The 14,028-nt window shown below is 58.0% G+C and overlaps 1 protein-coding gene across 6 annotated transcripts; it reads left to right on the plus strand.

The window, feature by feature from the left end:
* The first annotated feature begins 531 nt into the window (after window positions 1-531).
* TFAP4 (transcription factor AP-4) lies at window positions 532-13,186 on the plus strand. Of its 6 annotated transcripts, XM_060648319.3 has the most exons (8): window positions 5,296-5,881; window positions 6,675-6,744; window positions 8,782-8,947; window positions 9,070-9,168; window positions 9,577-9,747; window positions 10,347-10,487; window positions 11,048-11,200; window positions 12,107-13,186. In XM_060648319.3, exons 3-8 carry the CDS (start codon window positions 8,873-8,875, stop codon window positions 12,299-12,301), a joined length of 834 nt encoding a protein of 277 aa, XP_060504302.1. In that variant the 5' UTR covers window positions 5,296-5,881; window positions 6,675-6,744; window positions 8,782-8,872; the 3' UTR covers window positions 12,302-13,186. The 6 variants fall into 6 exon arrangements, with proteins under 6 accessions (XP_060504298.1, XP_060504301.1, XP_078296270.1 ...); XM_060648315.3 differs by lacking the exons at window positions 5,296-5,881; window positions 6,675-6,744 and adding an exon at window positions 532-1,083; XM_060648318.3 differs by lacking the exons at window positions 5,296-5,881; window positions 6,675-6,744 and adding an exon at window positions 943-1,142.
* Window positions 13,187-14,028: the final 842 nt, after the last annotated feature.

Consider the following 14,028-nt stretch of genomic DNA (forward strand, 5'->3'; position numbering starts at 1 on the left):
GGCCCGCCTCCACCCTTCTTTCCCCACCGGGGCCCCCGTTTCGTAAGGCAGCCTCAGGATCTGAGGCGCCCGACGCGCCCCCCTTTGCTCTCTCCACCCCGGCTCCGGGATTCCCAGGCTCCAGAGCCCGGGCTAGGCGGCCAACTGGGCAGGCAGGGAGGGAGGGGGCTGGCCGGCCTCCGAAGTCGGCCCCAAGTTACATGTGGGAAGAGGTGGCTGTGACGCAAGTTTCCAGGGGGCCCTGGGCTCTGAGGGAGCGCGCCAGAGCGGCTCCTCTCCGTGCAGCCGCAACCGTGAAAAAGAAAAAGCCCCGAGCAGCACCCCAAGCCGCCTTGCCACGGCGCGCGGGGTCCAGCCGCGCGCCCTCTGCCCCCCAGGGCCACCGAGCGCCGAGACCCTGCATCGGCCAGTCCCCGCCGGACCCCTTGCGCACGGGCTAGGCTCCCTCGCGGTGGCTGGCCCCTTTTTCTTCTTTCTTTTTTTTTTTTTTTTTTTTTTTTTGCAACGCTTGCCAACCTGTCAGCTGATGGACCTCATCACCCATAGTGGCGCATGTAGCTCGGCCGCAGCTCACTCCATTCACGCCGCGCCCCCCCCAGCCGGCCCCCGGCCCCCGGCTACCGGTGCCGGGGGGTAGGCTCGCAGACTTTGGCCGCAACCAGCCCCCGGGGGCCCGCGCCCCTCTCGCCCGGGCCTCGCGCCGCCCGGGGGGCGCTGCAAATAGTCCTTTGTTTACATGCAATTCCTTACTCCGCGGAAGGAGGCCGGGGGAGTGCTGAGTTTTCACCAGCTGTTTCCCGCCTTGAAACAGACATCTGATCAGCTGCAAACACACACACACATACACACGCCCGGGGAGGCAGGCCGGAGAGACCTCCCTCCCGCCCCTCCCGCCCGCCTCCCTCCCCTCGCCGCCGCCGCCGCCGCCGCCAGCATCTGGGACCGGCCGTTTCTGCACCTCCGTCCGGCGCTGCCCTTTGATTCGGATTTCCATCTTGCATTCTCCGGCGGACCGCGGGACCCGGCTCGTGCAGAGGAGGGGGGCCGATCGCTATGGAGTATTTCATGGTGCCCACTCAGAAGGTGCCCTCTTTGCAACATTTCAGGAAAACAGAGAAAGAAGTGATAGGAGGGCTCTGTAGGTGTGTACTCCTCCTCCCCCCCACCCCCTTCCCATGATTGCAGCCCCTGGCCAGCCCGCCTGGGCTGGCGCGCGTGTGCGCACGCATGGCCCGCGCTGCCGACCCCGCTCGCCTTTCTTAGCCTCCGGGGCGGCTACAGCCCCGCGAGCTGGGCTTGCGCCGCCGGGAGACCCTCGTCCCCGGGAACGTGGGGGCCCCGAGCGGCCCTGGTCACTTTTGTCCGCTGCAGGCGGGCGAGTCGCGACGTTTGTAAATTGCAAACAGACCCACGTGGTTCTGCAGCAGTCCCGGCCATGCTTGGTGCTGGTGGCTTTTCCCCCCGCGCTTCCTCCTCCCCCCTCCCGTGGCGGCTTCCTTCCTCTCCCTCCTTCTTCGCTGTCTCTGGGTGCCTCCCTCCAAGGGGGCTTGGGGTGCTCGGGCCGCGCGTGGGGCTGCTGCGCGGTCTGCTACAATGCAGCCACGCCGCGGCTCTGGGAGCGGCGTGGGGGGGGGGGGATCGGGGAGCCGGGTGGTGTGTTTGCTGGGAGCAGGGCTGCGGCGGGGTCGGGGGGCGTGCTCGAGTAGGGGCGCGGGGATGGGTGGGACCCTAGAGGCCGGCGCTGCCGGCCGGGGGCGCCGCGGACTCGGGCACGTTAGCGGCCGCTCGCTCGCTTGCCGCCCGCGCCCGGGCGCTGTTTACTAGCGAGGCCTGGACGTGACTCTGCAGCCCTCTTGGAGTAGGCGGACCTCGGCGCGCCGCCTCGCGGGAGCTGTAGTTCCCCGAGCCCCGCCGGCGCGGCATTGTGGGAGATGTAGGCGCGCCGGGGCCACGCTTTCCTCGCACAAAGCTCGGCTCCCGCGAGCTGGATGGGCCCGGCAGGCCCGGTGGAGGCGCCTTTTGGGGAGGGGGCATCAGAGGCTGCCCTTGGCCTCACAAGGCTGCTGCCTCCCATACGCCGATCTCGGCTGCAAACTTTCCCATCCACACCCCTTCCCCCCCCCCCCCCACCCCTAGTCAGAAACCGAAACCGTTCAGTCTCCCAGCAGTGTGGGTGTGGGATTCCAGGTCCTCGGCCCTCCCCAGGAGCCACTTTCCAAGTTTGGTCCGGGTTGTTCCAGGTCCACCCTTTACCAAAGGGTGATGGGTGCGTGTGCCACTCGCATTCCATTTCCCTGGACACTGGTTAAAATGCACATGTCCGGAACTCTGATGGCCAGGAGAAGGGCTTGGGCGTCTGCACTGAGCACTGCCTGCGGGACACGGCAGTACAGCGGCTGGGGCTCTTCTGTATGCCCAAGTGTGGGATCTGCAGCCCCTGTATGGCCTTGCTGCTCCGGGAGCGAAATGGCTCCCTAGGGCTGGGGCCACGTGCTTTGCCGCCCTGGGCAGGCTGGGCGGGGATTGAGGGAGGAGGAGCCGAGGGCGGTGTGGCCCAGGCTGGTGGACACCAGGGGCTGCAGAAATGAGGTTGGGGACGGTTGCTGCTCATGTATACACGCACCCCACCCGCCTCAGGGTTTCTACCTTAACAATTCTCAAGTTCAGGGTGGTGGGCAGCCAGAGGGGTGGTCCTTCCAGAAGGTCTACCTGGAGGACCTAGCTGTAATAAGAAAAAAAAAATTCTGCTGCTCTTAATATGTTCTAGGGATTCGTTTTGCTGGATTTTTCTCATTGGATTTTCACAATCTTCCTCCTGAGTTTGGCAGCCTTGTGATTGCTGTGTGGCATGAGGACACAAGCTTGAGAAGCAAACAGTCACAGCAAGTGGTGGGGCTGGAACTTGAACCCTGATCCCGGAGACCTGTTCCGACCGGGAAGGGCTGGGCACTGGGGGGGTGGGGTTGAGCTGCTCCAGATGCTGTTTGGGCCTGACCCTGGTACAGGCCTGGTACAGTAGGGACCTCTGGCCACCAGGCCTGGGCCTTAGTTGAATCCTCTCTTGGCCTCCTAGGACTCTGGTTTCACTCTGTCCCTGTCCCAAGCCCCACTTTAGGGGAGTCCAGCAGTCCCCAGGGGCCAAGTGCCATGAGACTGCCTATCTGTGAGACGGTCGTAAGCCCATGTGCTGGGTGTGGAGTTGGGGCCTCTGGGTTTGTCCGTTTTCAGAAGGAGCTGTGGGGTGAGGTGGGATCAAGTGTGTGGGTGGGGCGGGACCTTTTGGTTGTGTGGACTGGCTTCTCAAGCTGGTGGACTTTGTTCCGTCCCTCGGCGCCTGAAGGGCCTCCTGTCTCTCGCATCCTTCTCCCAGATCTACTGGAGGGGGCCGTACTGCACAGTGAGTCCCCGTGTCTCCCCCATCCCCGCATCCCCTTCATATCTGCTCCTGCCCAAACTGTGTGGTCTTGGACTTGTGTCGTCTCAATGCTCTCTGCTTCTTTAAAATAGAGCACCTGTAAAGGTTGGTTGTGTGTGTGTGTGGAAAGCACCTGGTATGTGTTCAGATGACACTCACACTCTTGGGAGCAGAAGCATTGTGGTCTTAGAGTGTTTACCTGCTGCCCTTGGTGGCGGGGGGGGGGGGGGAGAGACCAGTTCCCAGAAGGAGTTAGAGAACAGAGCTAGGGGCTTTGGAGTGTGTGCTGGGTCCTTGATCCGTGTTTTGTTTTGTTTTATGTTTATTTTTGAGAGAGAGTGTGTGGTAGGGGCAGAGAGAGAGGGGGACAAAAGATATGCAGCAGGCAGCCTGATACGGGACTCGAACTCAAACCATGAGATCATGGCCTGAATCAAAGTCGGAAGCTTAACTAACCGAGCCATCCAGGTGCTCCCTTGATCTGGTTTTTACTGCGTGCTAGGAACCAAAACTGGCCCTGGCCTAAGAGCTCAGTCTCCTAGTGCTAAAGAGTTGTATCAGTCCCCTAAGAGAGAGCTTGGGTCCTCCTGGAGTCCTGGGTACAAACTTTGGAAAAACAAATCATCCTGTTTTTCTCAGTATCTCTCTTTTTTCTTCCTCCGTCCCTCCCTCTCTCTTTTAATAACCTAAGCTTGCTCGCTTATTTATTTATTTATTTACTTACTTATTTATTTATTTTAGTGATCCCTGCTGGGCTGGAACTCACGACCCCCAAGATTAAGAGTCACATGCTCTACCAACTAAGCTTGTCAGGTGCCTCCCCCTCCTGTGTCTTTAATTTTTTTAAGTTAAATTAATTTAATTAACTAAATTAATCTTTAATTTTTTAAATTAAATTATTTATTTACTTAGAGAGAGAGAGAGCAGGGGAGGGGCAGAGAGAGAGAGGGAGACAGAGAATCCCAGGGAGGCTCTGTGCAGAACCTGCTGCAGGGCTCGATCCCTTGAACTGAGATCATGACCTGGGCCAAAATCCAGCGGATGCTCAATAGACTGAGCCACTCAGGTGCCCCTTGTCTGTGTCTTTAGATTTCACCCTGATCCTGTGAAGCGAGGCAATGTTTCCCCATTTCACAGGTGGGGAAACTGAGGCTTTGAAAGACGAAGTAGCTAAGCATGGGGTTCCACAGCTAGTAAGTGGCAGGGGTGGTTTGTACTTGAACACAGTTCAGGGAGCTCCGTCTGAGGAGGGGAGGTGAGGGATGAGGTGTTTCTCATGGGAACAGCCTAGACAGGGTTTGTTCTGGGACCAAGGGTAGGGGTGGCAGGCTGGTCAGAGTGTGGTGAATGGATTCAAGCAGTGGGGCTGGGTGAAGGCCCTGGGTTGCTTCAGTACCTGCTGCAGAGGACAAGTGACTTGGACATCCTTGCTGAGGGTCACCTTCTTTCCTGCCTTCCTTTTGGGGTATGGGAGAAATCCCGCGTGGGCTTTCCCACCTCACACTGTAGCCACTGAGTGGCAGGCGTGTGAGTGACTTTGGGCAGTGTAAAATGAGAGTTCTCAGTGGCTAATCTGAGGCTGGAGGCCAGGCATGGGGGTGTAGGGGGATGGGAGCTACATGCTTTTGGGCTGGGCAGGAAGGACAGGTACAGGTCAGGATCCTGTCTTGAAGAGTATGCTCCCCGGGTGCCCGGTGGCTCATTCGGTGGGTGTCCGATTTTGGCTCAGGTCATGATCTCGCAGTTCACAAGTGCAAGCCCGGTGTCAGGCTCTGTGCTGACAGCCTGGAGCCTGCTTCGTATTCTGTGGCTCCCTCTCTGCTCCTCCCTAGCTCACGTTCTGTCTCTCTCAGAAATAAATAAAAACATTAAAAAAAAAAAAAAAAAAAGTGTGCTCCCTTCCCCCATAACTTCTGATTGGTATGCTGATGTTATTCCCAGGGGGCTGTTTGAGGGTACTCTGGTACCGTGGTGGCAATCTTGGCACCCAGGGCTGGTACCCAAACTTTTCTTGGCCATTGGCTGCCCAGCTCCAGGAGACTGGCTGTCAGAGGGCAGTCTGGGAGGGCGAGAAGCAAGAGACACTGGGTGTCAGTGGACAAGGCTAACTTCACTGCTCACCTCGGAGTCTGAAGTTGATGTGGAGGGGACAGAGGACCTTACAATTCCTGTAAATCATGTTTATGTGTGCAAAACTTAGAAATGTGAGAAACTTTCAGGCATTTGCAGAAAAGCCCACTTTATCTAGTACAATATCTGCGGGATTAGCCGTCCATTATTGGAATCGCTGGTTGGTCAGCAGTTAGGACCCCTGGTTGGCCAGCACTCCCGCCAATCAGAACTCCCGGTTTGCCAGGATTCCACCAATCAGAATCCAGGATTAGTCAACATTCCACCAATCAGAAACCCTGGTTAGTCCACGTTCTATTAAAGAAACTGTCAGCTGGTACTTCTGGGGCTATTTAGGTGAGTTACCCGGGAGGGGCTTGGTGGCAACCCAAGCCCTCACAAAAAACTGCAGCTTTGGGGTGAAATCTGTTTTCTGGGACTTAAGGATGCGCTAGGTTAGCCAGCAGCTGGTTCCTGAACCAGGAAGCTGGGCTGATGGACTGGGCAAGAGGGAAAGAATGGATAGAACATTGGGAAGAACCAGGATGAACACGCCTCTGCTCCCTGCCTGGGTCCTTCATTCTCCTTTGGTCTCCCCGGCTCCTGGGCATCCTGGGGAGAAGGAAGGAGCTGAGGGTCTGCTCCCCAGGGCAGAGGTTTTCGTGGGCAGATGAGCTGGCTGGTTGGGGAAGGTGGGGCTGAACTCTGGTTTCTGGGGGGATTGGGAGGGGAGTTGATGGGACATGGCTGGGAGGCCGTGGGGGCTGGAAAGTGCAGCTGCACCCTGCTCTGCCTGATCTTTCATGGGCAGGTCACTTCTGTGCCTGTCCCACTGTTTGTCAGGAGGGTCAGGGGCACACTATCTGCTGAGGCCATACACAGGGCTCTGGTAAGCAGTGGGGCCATTTGTGAGCCATCGGTAGTAAAGGGTGCCATCAGCAGGTGAGGGGAGCCGAGCTTTGGCTTGGCATCCGCAGGTGCCTGTTAAGCCCTGGTCTGGCTGTCTGACCTTGGGCTCTTCCCTTCTTCAGACCTTGGATTCCTCATTGCAACACAGTTACCCAGCTGGGTGTCCATGGGAGTCAGATGGGAATAATGTAAATGTTCTGCATGATGGTTGTGCATACCCCATGCTTTGTCCTTTCTACAGGGTCAACTGTCATCTGTCTGTCTGGGTGTCTGGCTTTGTGGGACGGTGCAGAGCCCACTCTGTCCTGTGGGTAAGAGCAGGGCTCTGGGATCAGGGTTCAAGTCCCAGCCCCACCACTTGCTGGAACTGTTCCCTTCCCAAGTCTATGTCCTCAACCCACACAGGAATCATAAGGCCACTGGACTCAGGAAGATTGTGACAACTCAATGAGAAAATTCCAGCAAATTGAGTCAGCATAGAACTCAAGACTTTTTTTTTTTTTTTTTAAGTCAGCTGTATGTCTAACATGGGGCTCAAACTCACAACCCCAAGAGTCACATGTTCTACTGAGCCAGCCAGGCTCCCCATTCCACCTCTGTAATCCACCCACTACAGAGGGTCTCGAGGGCACTTCCAGACCAGGGGAGCCTGGACTAGGTTCTAATGCCCCCAAGGGACAGGCAAGCCACTGCATACCAGGTCTCCGACCTGTATCCTCTCCATTGCTGTCTCCTCTCCATTGCTGTCTCCAGCCACCCCGTCCACCTCCACTGTAGGGGCAGGGAAACTGGGAGAAGTGAGGTGCCCCTGGCCCAGAAGTCGGGACCCAGATGACTGGCAGTCTTACTCTAAAACTCTGTCCCATCTCACTCTGCGTCCTAAGTCTCATCTGTAAAGAAAGGGTCGTGGACCCCTTTCCCAGCATCGATATTCCATAGGCCCTGTGAGGAAGCTGCACCCTGAAGGAGGGGGCCCAGGGAGGCCTTGAGGGTGCTGGTGGAGGAGAGGGCTTGTCTGTGGGCCCCCAGCTGCAACTGATGTGGAGCCTGCTCTTAGCCCACCCTCCATGGACTACCCTCTCTGTCAGGAGAGGAGGCCAAGGCCCAGGATGGGGCAAAGACAAGTCCAGGGTCCTGCAGGCCTGCAGTGGGACAGCTGAGGTGGGCCAGGGGCGGGCAGGAAAAGCCTTGCCTCCCTCCAGCTGTTGCAGACTCGTTCTCCTGGCTTTCTGAGTAAATTTCTTTCTGTCTGGGGATGGGCATGGGGGCTTGGGCACCTCTTGGAGCTCAGGGTTCCCATCAATGGAACAAGGCTGCCTGCGGTTCTTTCCCCATTCCTCCAGAACCAGGGGGGTGAGCTCTCTTGGCCCAGGCCTGGACCAGGTCACCCCAGGAGGGCCCCTCAGGAAGAAGCCAGGGCTGTGGCTTTGGGTGGGGCCGGTGGCCTCTTCTGGGAGCCCAGCATCTGGAAGCCATCAGGCCAGGGGCGGGGGGAGTTTCAGAAGAGGGCCGGGAAAGGGGGAATGCCTCCTCCAGGCCACACACAGGCCCACCCCTCGGGAGCAGTGGCGTTGGGCCCACAGGCCCCGCTGCCGTCTTTGCCTCCTGCCAATGCCTCAGGGCCCATAGCCTCTCCCCCTTCCGCTGGCTGCCTTCTCTCTCACCCCACTGGCTGCTGCTCCTGTAAGATGCAATCACATAATATGCAATAACATTGCCCACTGCGTGCTGGGAGCCTTGCTCCTCTGGCACAGGGCCTGCCTCTTGGGGTGGGTGGGTTTGGGGGATAAGTGTCTCCAGGGGTGGTGGGCCTGGCATCCCCTTCTTGGAGTGAGTGGTTCCTGTCTCAGTTTTGAAGTCTTAGCGTGGGGTGTCTGGGGCCGGGCTGGGGACTGGCAGATGAGTGTGTGGCTGGAAATATGACTGTGGGGATGGGGAACCATCTTCCTCAGTCCTCAAGCCTGCAGTGCTGAAGGAGGGGGTCCAGGTGTACAGTAAGACACTCAGAGGTGTCCCAGGGACAGGTGTCTCCAACTGCTCTTGGGACCACCTGCATCAGAATCACAGAGATTCTTGTTACCCATTCACGCTTCTGGGCCGCACCCACAGCTGCCACACACGGGGCCGGGACCTGGGGCTGAGTGTGTTCCAGGGCATACAACTCCATCATCCTCCTGATCTGCTGGGGGCATAGGCATCTGACAGATCTGGCATCTTCTGCAGTGGAGGGATGAAAGTTACACTGGAGTTACACTGGGCCCTCTGGAGATGAATTGTGAAGACAGGGTCCCACGGGGGCAGGGCACGGAGGGCACCCGGCCTGAGCATGTCTGTGTCCTTCCCTGCAGCCTTGCCAACATTCCACTGACCCCTGAGACGCAGCGGGACCAGGAGCGGCGGATTCGGCGGGAGATCGCCAACAGCAACGAGCGGAGGCGCATGCAGAGCATCAACGCGGGCTTCCAGTCCCTCAAGACCCTCATCCCCCACACAGATGGAGAGAAGCTCAGCAAGGTGGGCTGGGGCCCGGAAGGCTTCCTGGAGGAAGTGGTTGGCTCAAGCGGGGAGAAGAAAGCGAGCTCTGGCAGACGTTGCCTTGCCTGCCGGGGTCCCTGACTTGTCCCTCCCACCCTCAGGCAGCCATTCTCCAGCAGACGGCGGAGTACATCTTCTCCCTGGAGCAGGAGAAGACCAGGCTCCTGCAGCAGAACACACAGCTCAAGCGCTTTATCCAGGTAGCGCCCCGCGGAGGCCGCCTGCTACCTCAGTGCCCTGCCCCCCTCCTGACTCCGTTTCCCTGGTGTGGGCGTGTCCCGGCGGCTTGGGACTCCCATGTGGTTGCGGGTCGAATCTTCCCCACCCACCTGCCTATTTGAGGCATTTGCCTTCCTGCCTGGGCCTCAGTTTACCCATCGGTCAAGTGCAGTGGGCTGGGCTCTGGAAGGAACCAGGTGATTTCTGGAATCACCTTTCTGGCCTTTGTTGGATTTGCAGAATGGGGTTCCCTGGGGCCGGCGCAAGTGCCCCTGGGCTTGACAGCCTTGGGGGGCTGTGAAGGAGCCCCCTGACTCCCCTGTTGGTGGTGGTGGTGTCAGTAGTATGGGGGTGTCACGGCGCACTCACTGGCCCCTTGGGGTCTCCAGGAGCTGAGCGGCTCATCCCCCAAGCGGCGGCGGGCAGAGGACAAGGATGAGGGCATCGGCTCGCCGGACATCTGGGAAGACGAGAAGGCAGAGGATCTGCGTCGGGAGATGATCGAGCTTCGGCAGCAGCTGGACAAGGAGCGCTCGGTGCGAATGATGCTGGAGGAGCAGGTGAGGCTCTTGGGTGGACCCCGCTTCGCATGGGGGGCTCAGTGGGAAGCAAAGCAGACAGGTCCCTGCCCTCGGGGGGTCACCGTCTGCATGGGGTTGAGGGACATGCGTCAGAGGCTCTCACGGGGCTGGAATAAAACACGGCTGCAGTAAAGGCCGCGTGCCAACGGTGGGCACCAGGGAGGGGGATTGGGCCGGTTCCAGAGGGGCTGCTTACGGCTTCTCCGTGCAAGTGACTGGAGCCAAGGTGGGGAGGTCGAGTCTCACAGTTAACCACGCAGAGAGAGGAGAAGGGTGCACCACGCAGCACAGCAGGGGCCGGGGCCTCGAGGTGGGAGGGATCAGGGCATGAGGGAGGCCATGGCTGGAGAGGAGATGAGTCACGGCGGGTCTGGCAGGCTGTGCTAAGGACTTTGGTCTCTACCCCGAGGGTGGACCGGCTCCATGTGAAGGTTTGCAGCGGGAGCGAACGGCCTCTTGGCGAAGGGCAGAGCTTGGGGGGGCTGACCGCAGCAGTCCCGCGGGCCCTGCACAGAGGCTGGGGGGCTCCGGGAGCGTGGTCTGGAGCCCGTCCCCCCAGCCTGTTGCTCTGCCCCCAGGTGCGCTCGCTGGAGGCCCACATGTACCCAGAAAAGCTCAAGGTGATTGCACAGCAGGTGCAGCTGCAGCAGCAGCAGGAGCAGGTGCGGCTGCTGCACCAGGAGAAACTGGAGCGGGAACAGCAGCACCTGCGGACCCAGGTGAGCAGGCGGCATCTGCGAGGGGCTCTGCGCCGCGAGCGACATCAGTGCCTCTGGGGCCCCGCGTCCCTGGGTGCCCAGTGTCCTGCACACATTATTGCATTGAGTCCTCCTAGCAGCCCTTTGAGGCCTGAGCTTTTATTCTCCCCGCTTTACTGATGGCAAAACTGAGGCACAGAAAGGTTAAATTCCATGCCCACTCACGACCCTCAACGACGTGGCTCTCTGAAGGCAGAGTCCACGCTCCTGCCCACCACCGTCCTTGTTAGATGTTGACGTGCTTGCTTGGCGCTGGAGAGGGAAGGGGCCACGGGATCTCAGATGACCGGAAGCCCCTCTCTGCACTGCCTTTTCCTCATTTCTTAAAATAAGAGGGGTGGGCCGCACACTGGCTGGCCCCTTGGGAGTGAAGGAGTTCAGAGGCGGTGGCGGTTGGCAGAGGCTGTGTCTAGGCAGCGGGCAGAGCGTTTGGGGGCCTTCCCGTACTCTCCGTGAGGGTCCTCAGGGAAAGGGCAGCTCCTGGAACCTTTGGAAAAAGACTGAGGGCCTCTGTCTTGCAGCTGCTGCCCCCCCCGGCCCCCACCCACCACCCCACAGTGATCGTGCCGGCGCCACCCCCTCCCTCCCACCACATCAACGTCGTCACCATGGGCCCCTCCTCGGTCATCAACTCTGTTTCCACGTCCCGGCAAAATCTGGACACCATCGTGCAGGTACCTGGGCTTAGGGAGGAGGCGACATGTCGGGGGAGCGGGGGTGGGGGCGCAAGATGTGTGAGAGCCACAGGCTGTAGGGGATCGAGACGGGGCTTGAATACAGCAGGAAGAAGGGCTGGCAGCTGAATGTCTCCATTCCCTAGTTTCCCTTTCTGTGTCTGCCGTGGGAGGTGGCTCTGGAGAAGGTTTGGGGCAGAGAGGGGGACAGCATGGCCTGGAAGACCCTGTCTCTTCCTCCTTGGGGTTTGCTGAAAGGGTTCTTTGCTCCCGAGCCCCCTAGCGTCAAGTTCCTGCATCTAGGTCTTGGTTGGCGCCAGAGTCTCCTCTCAGCTCCATCTGCCAGGACCTGGGATAGGATGCAGGTGGCAGTGGCTGGGTGGGGGACACTTAAGCCTCCTGCACAGATGATTGGCACTGTGGGTCAGGCCTGAAGTCTCTGCTGTGCCCCACTCAGGGTGGCATCCCTTGGGAGAACCCAACAGCATCCCAAAGAAAAAAACAATGAAACAAACAAACAAAAAAGCCCAAATGAAAAAAAAGCCCATCAACCGCTGCAACTTTACTTGCACATAAATGCAGCAAATTGAAGAATAAAGTTAATAACAGAGACCTCCCATAAGTGAACAGGCAGACTTTGAAATGTATAAATGAGAGATGCATGTGACTTCCAGGCGGCCCTGAACTGTGATCTCCAAGGCGTTTTGCAGCTCAGCAGAGGAGTTCCAAATGTTTGTTTCCCCCGTATTCTGGCAGGCTGGCCACTGTCTTGCCAGGCTTATTTCTGGATATTTCTGTGTGTGTGTGTATGTATGTGTGTGTGTGGGGGGGGGAGGGGGGCATAGTGGCTGTCCCAGTGTCCCCGGCCGCCCTCATCGCAGCCTGCCACCTCCCCCCGCCCACCAGGCGATCCAGCACATCGAAGGCACCCAGGAAAGGCAGGAGCAGGAGGAGGAACAACGACGAGCCGTCATCGTGAAGCCAGGCCGCAGCTGCCCGGAGGCCCACGCCTCCGACACTGCCTCCGATTCGGAGGCCTCGGACAGCGACGCCATGGACCAGAGCCGGGAGGAGCCAGCAGGGAATGGGGGGCTTCCCTGACCACCCCCCAGCCCTCCTCTCCCCTCTTGGAGCTGGAGGGGGCCGGGGGGCAGCTACAGGGAGCAAACGCAGGTGAACGAGTGAGGAATTTTTACAAAATTACAACGTCATTTGGGTCTCTTTTATGACCTCTTTTTCAATACTGTAAATCGACCTTTGAGTGAAGCCACCCGACCTGAGGTCCCCGGGGGCTGGGGTGGCAGGGGCATGTTGGGAGCACCGGGACACCTGGGGCTGGGCCTCGCCCCGGAGGCTGGGGGAAGCTGACACAGGTGCCTGGCCTCTCTCCGCCAAAAAGCATTTTTTCATTTAAACATGTTTTTAAGAACAGGGAAAAATCAAACAAAACCCCAAGGTATGCTGCCCTCCCCAGAGCCAGCCCTAGACCGGCAGTTTCTGACTCCTTCCCTCCTCTTTTTGTTTTTTTCCTTTCTCCTTTAAGCACTTACATGGGTTGGGGGTCTGGCTGGGTCGGAGCTCTCTGGGGACCCCGGGGGTCTACGTTGCTTCTCGGTTGGGGTTTGCTGCTGCCCTTCTCCCCTCCCCTCCCGGCCTCGGCTCAGCTCGAGGATTTCCCCACCACCACCCAGCCCCACCCCTCCCTCCAGGTTTCCCATCTTCCACCCCAAAAATGTCTTTGTCTCTCTCTTTTTGTTGTTTGTCGTTGGTTCCTTTTGGTTTTGGTTTTTTATCTTTTTGTTTTGTTTTTGTTTTTGTTTTTTTTTTTTGTTTTTTTTTATTTTTATTTTTTTTTTTTTTAAACAATTTTGAGGTCTTTGTGTTCAAGGAGAAGCTATTATATTTTGTTAAGAAAGTGGGGGGAAAAACCAAGAGGCCACCGTGCCTTTATAAAGAAACAAAATAAAGTTTGTACTTTGTTTTTTAGATTCTGTGTCTGTGGGGTGTGTGCTGTCCTGAGGAGCCAGGAAAGGCTTCCCCGACTAGAGTATGGGGTGCTTTGGGGGCCCACAAGAGGGGCCTGGATGTGGCTGAGCAGTGACTTTCCCCAGCTGGAGTGTGGTGTTGTAATGAGATATCAGGGCCCCCAGACTCCCTGGAATGATTCCTGGGATTGTCCAAAGATGGGAGATGGTGTTGGGAGTGGGAGGGGTGGCTCCTGGCTCCTTGGTGGGGGGCAAGGAGAGAAGGAACCACCAAGCCACAGCTTCCTATCTCTTAGAGAAAGGACACAGGATGTTCAGGGGTCCTGGTAGTCCCTGGGCTTTGCCACTTCCTCATCTTGCGTAACCTCCCTGAACCTCAGTCTCCCCACCTATAGAAAGGAAGTCAGTTCCTCCTTGGGCGAGCTAGTTGATCTTTGGGCATCAGGTTCTTCATCTGAAGTTGGAAATTACTGGCACAGGGGCATTTCGTCTTATTGGATAGGGAGGTAGACTTTTAACTCTTTTTTTTTTTTTTTTTTTAATCTTGTGAGAGAGAGATCAAGAACAGGGAAAGGACAGAAAGAGGGGGAGAGAAAGAGAGAATCCGAAGCAGGCTTTGCACCATCTTTGCAGAGCCTGACACGGGGCTTGACCTCACAAACCATGACTTGAGCCGAAGGTAAGAGTTGGACACTTAACCTGCTGAGCCGCCTAGGCGCCCTGGATCTGTAACTCTCTTAATCCTCTGTGGCCAGAGCCAGCTTTACAAAGTGTCCCCCTTGGCTTGCTTTTCCTCATGCGCATATTGTGACAGGTATGTGGGCACTGAGGCCAGAGCAGAAT

The sequence above is a fragment of the Panthera onca genome, chromosome E3 (genome assembly GCF_046562875.1).
Source record: "Panthera onca isolate mPanOnc1 chromosome E3, mPanOnc1 haplotype 2, whole genome shotgun sequence".
Taxonomy (NCBI): Eukaryota; Metazoa; Chordata; class Mammalia; order Carnivora; family Felidae; genus Panthera; species Panthera onca.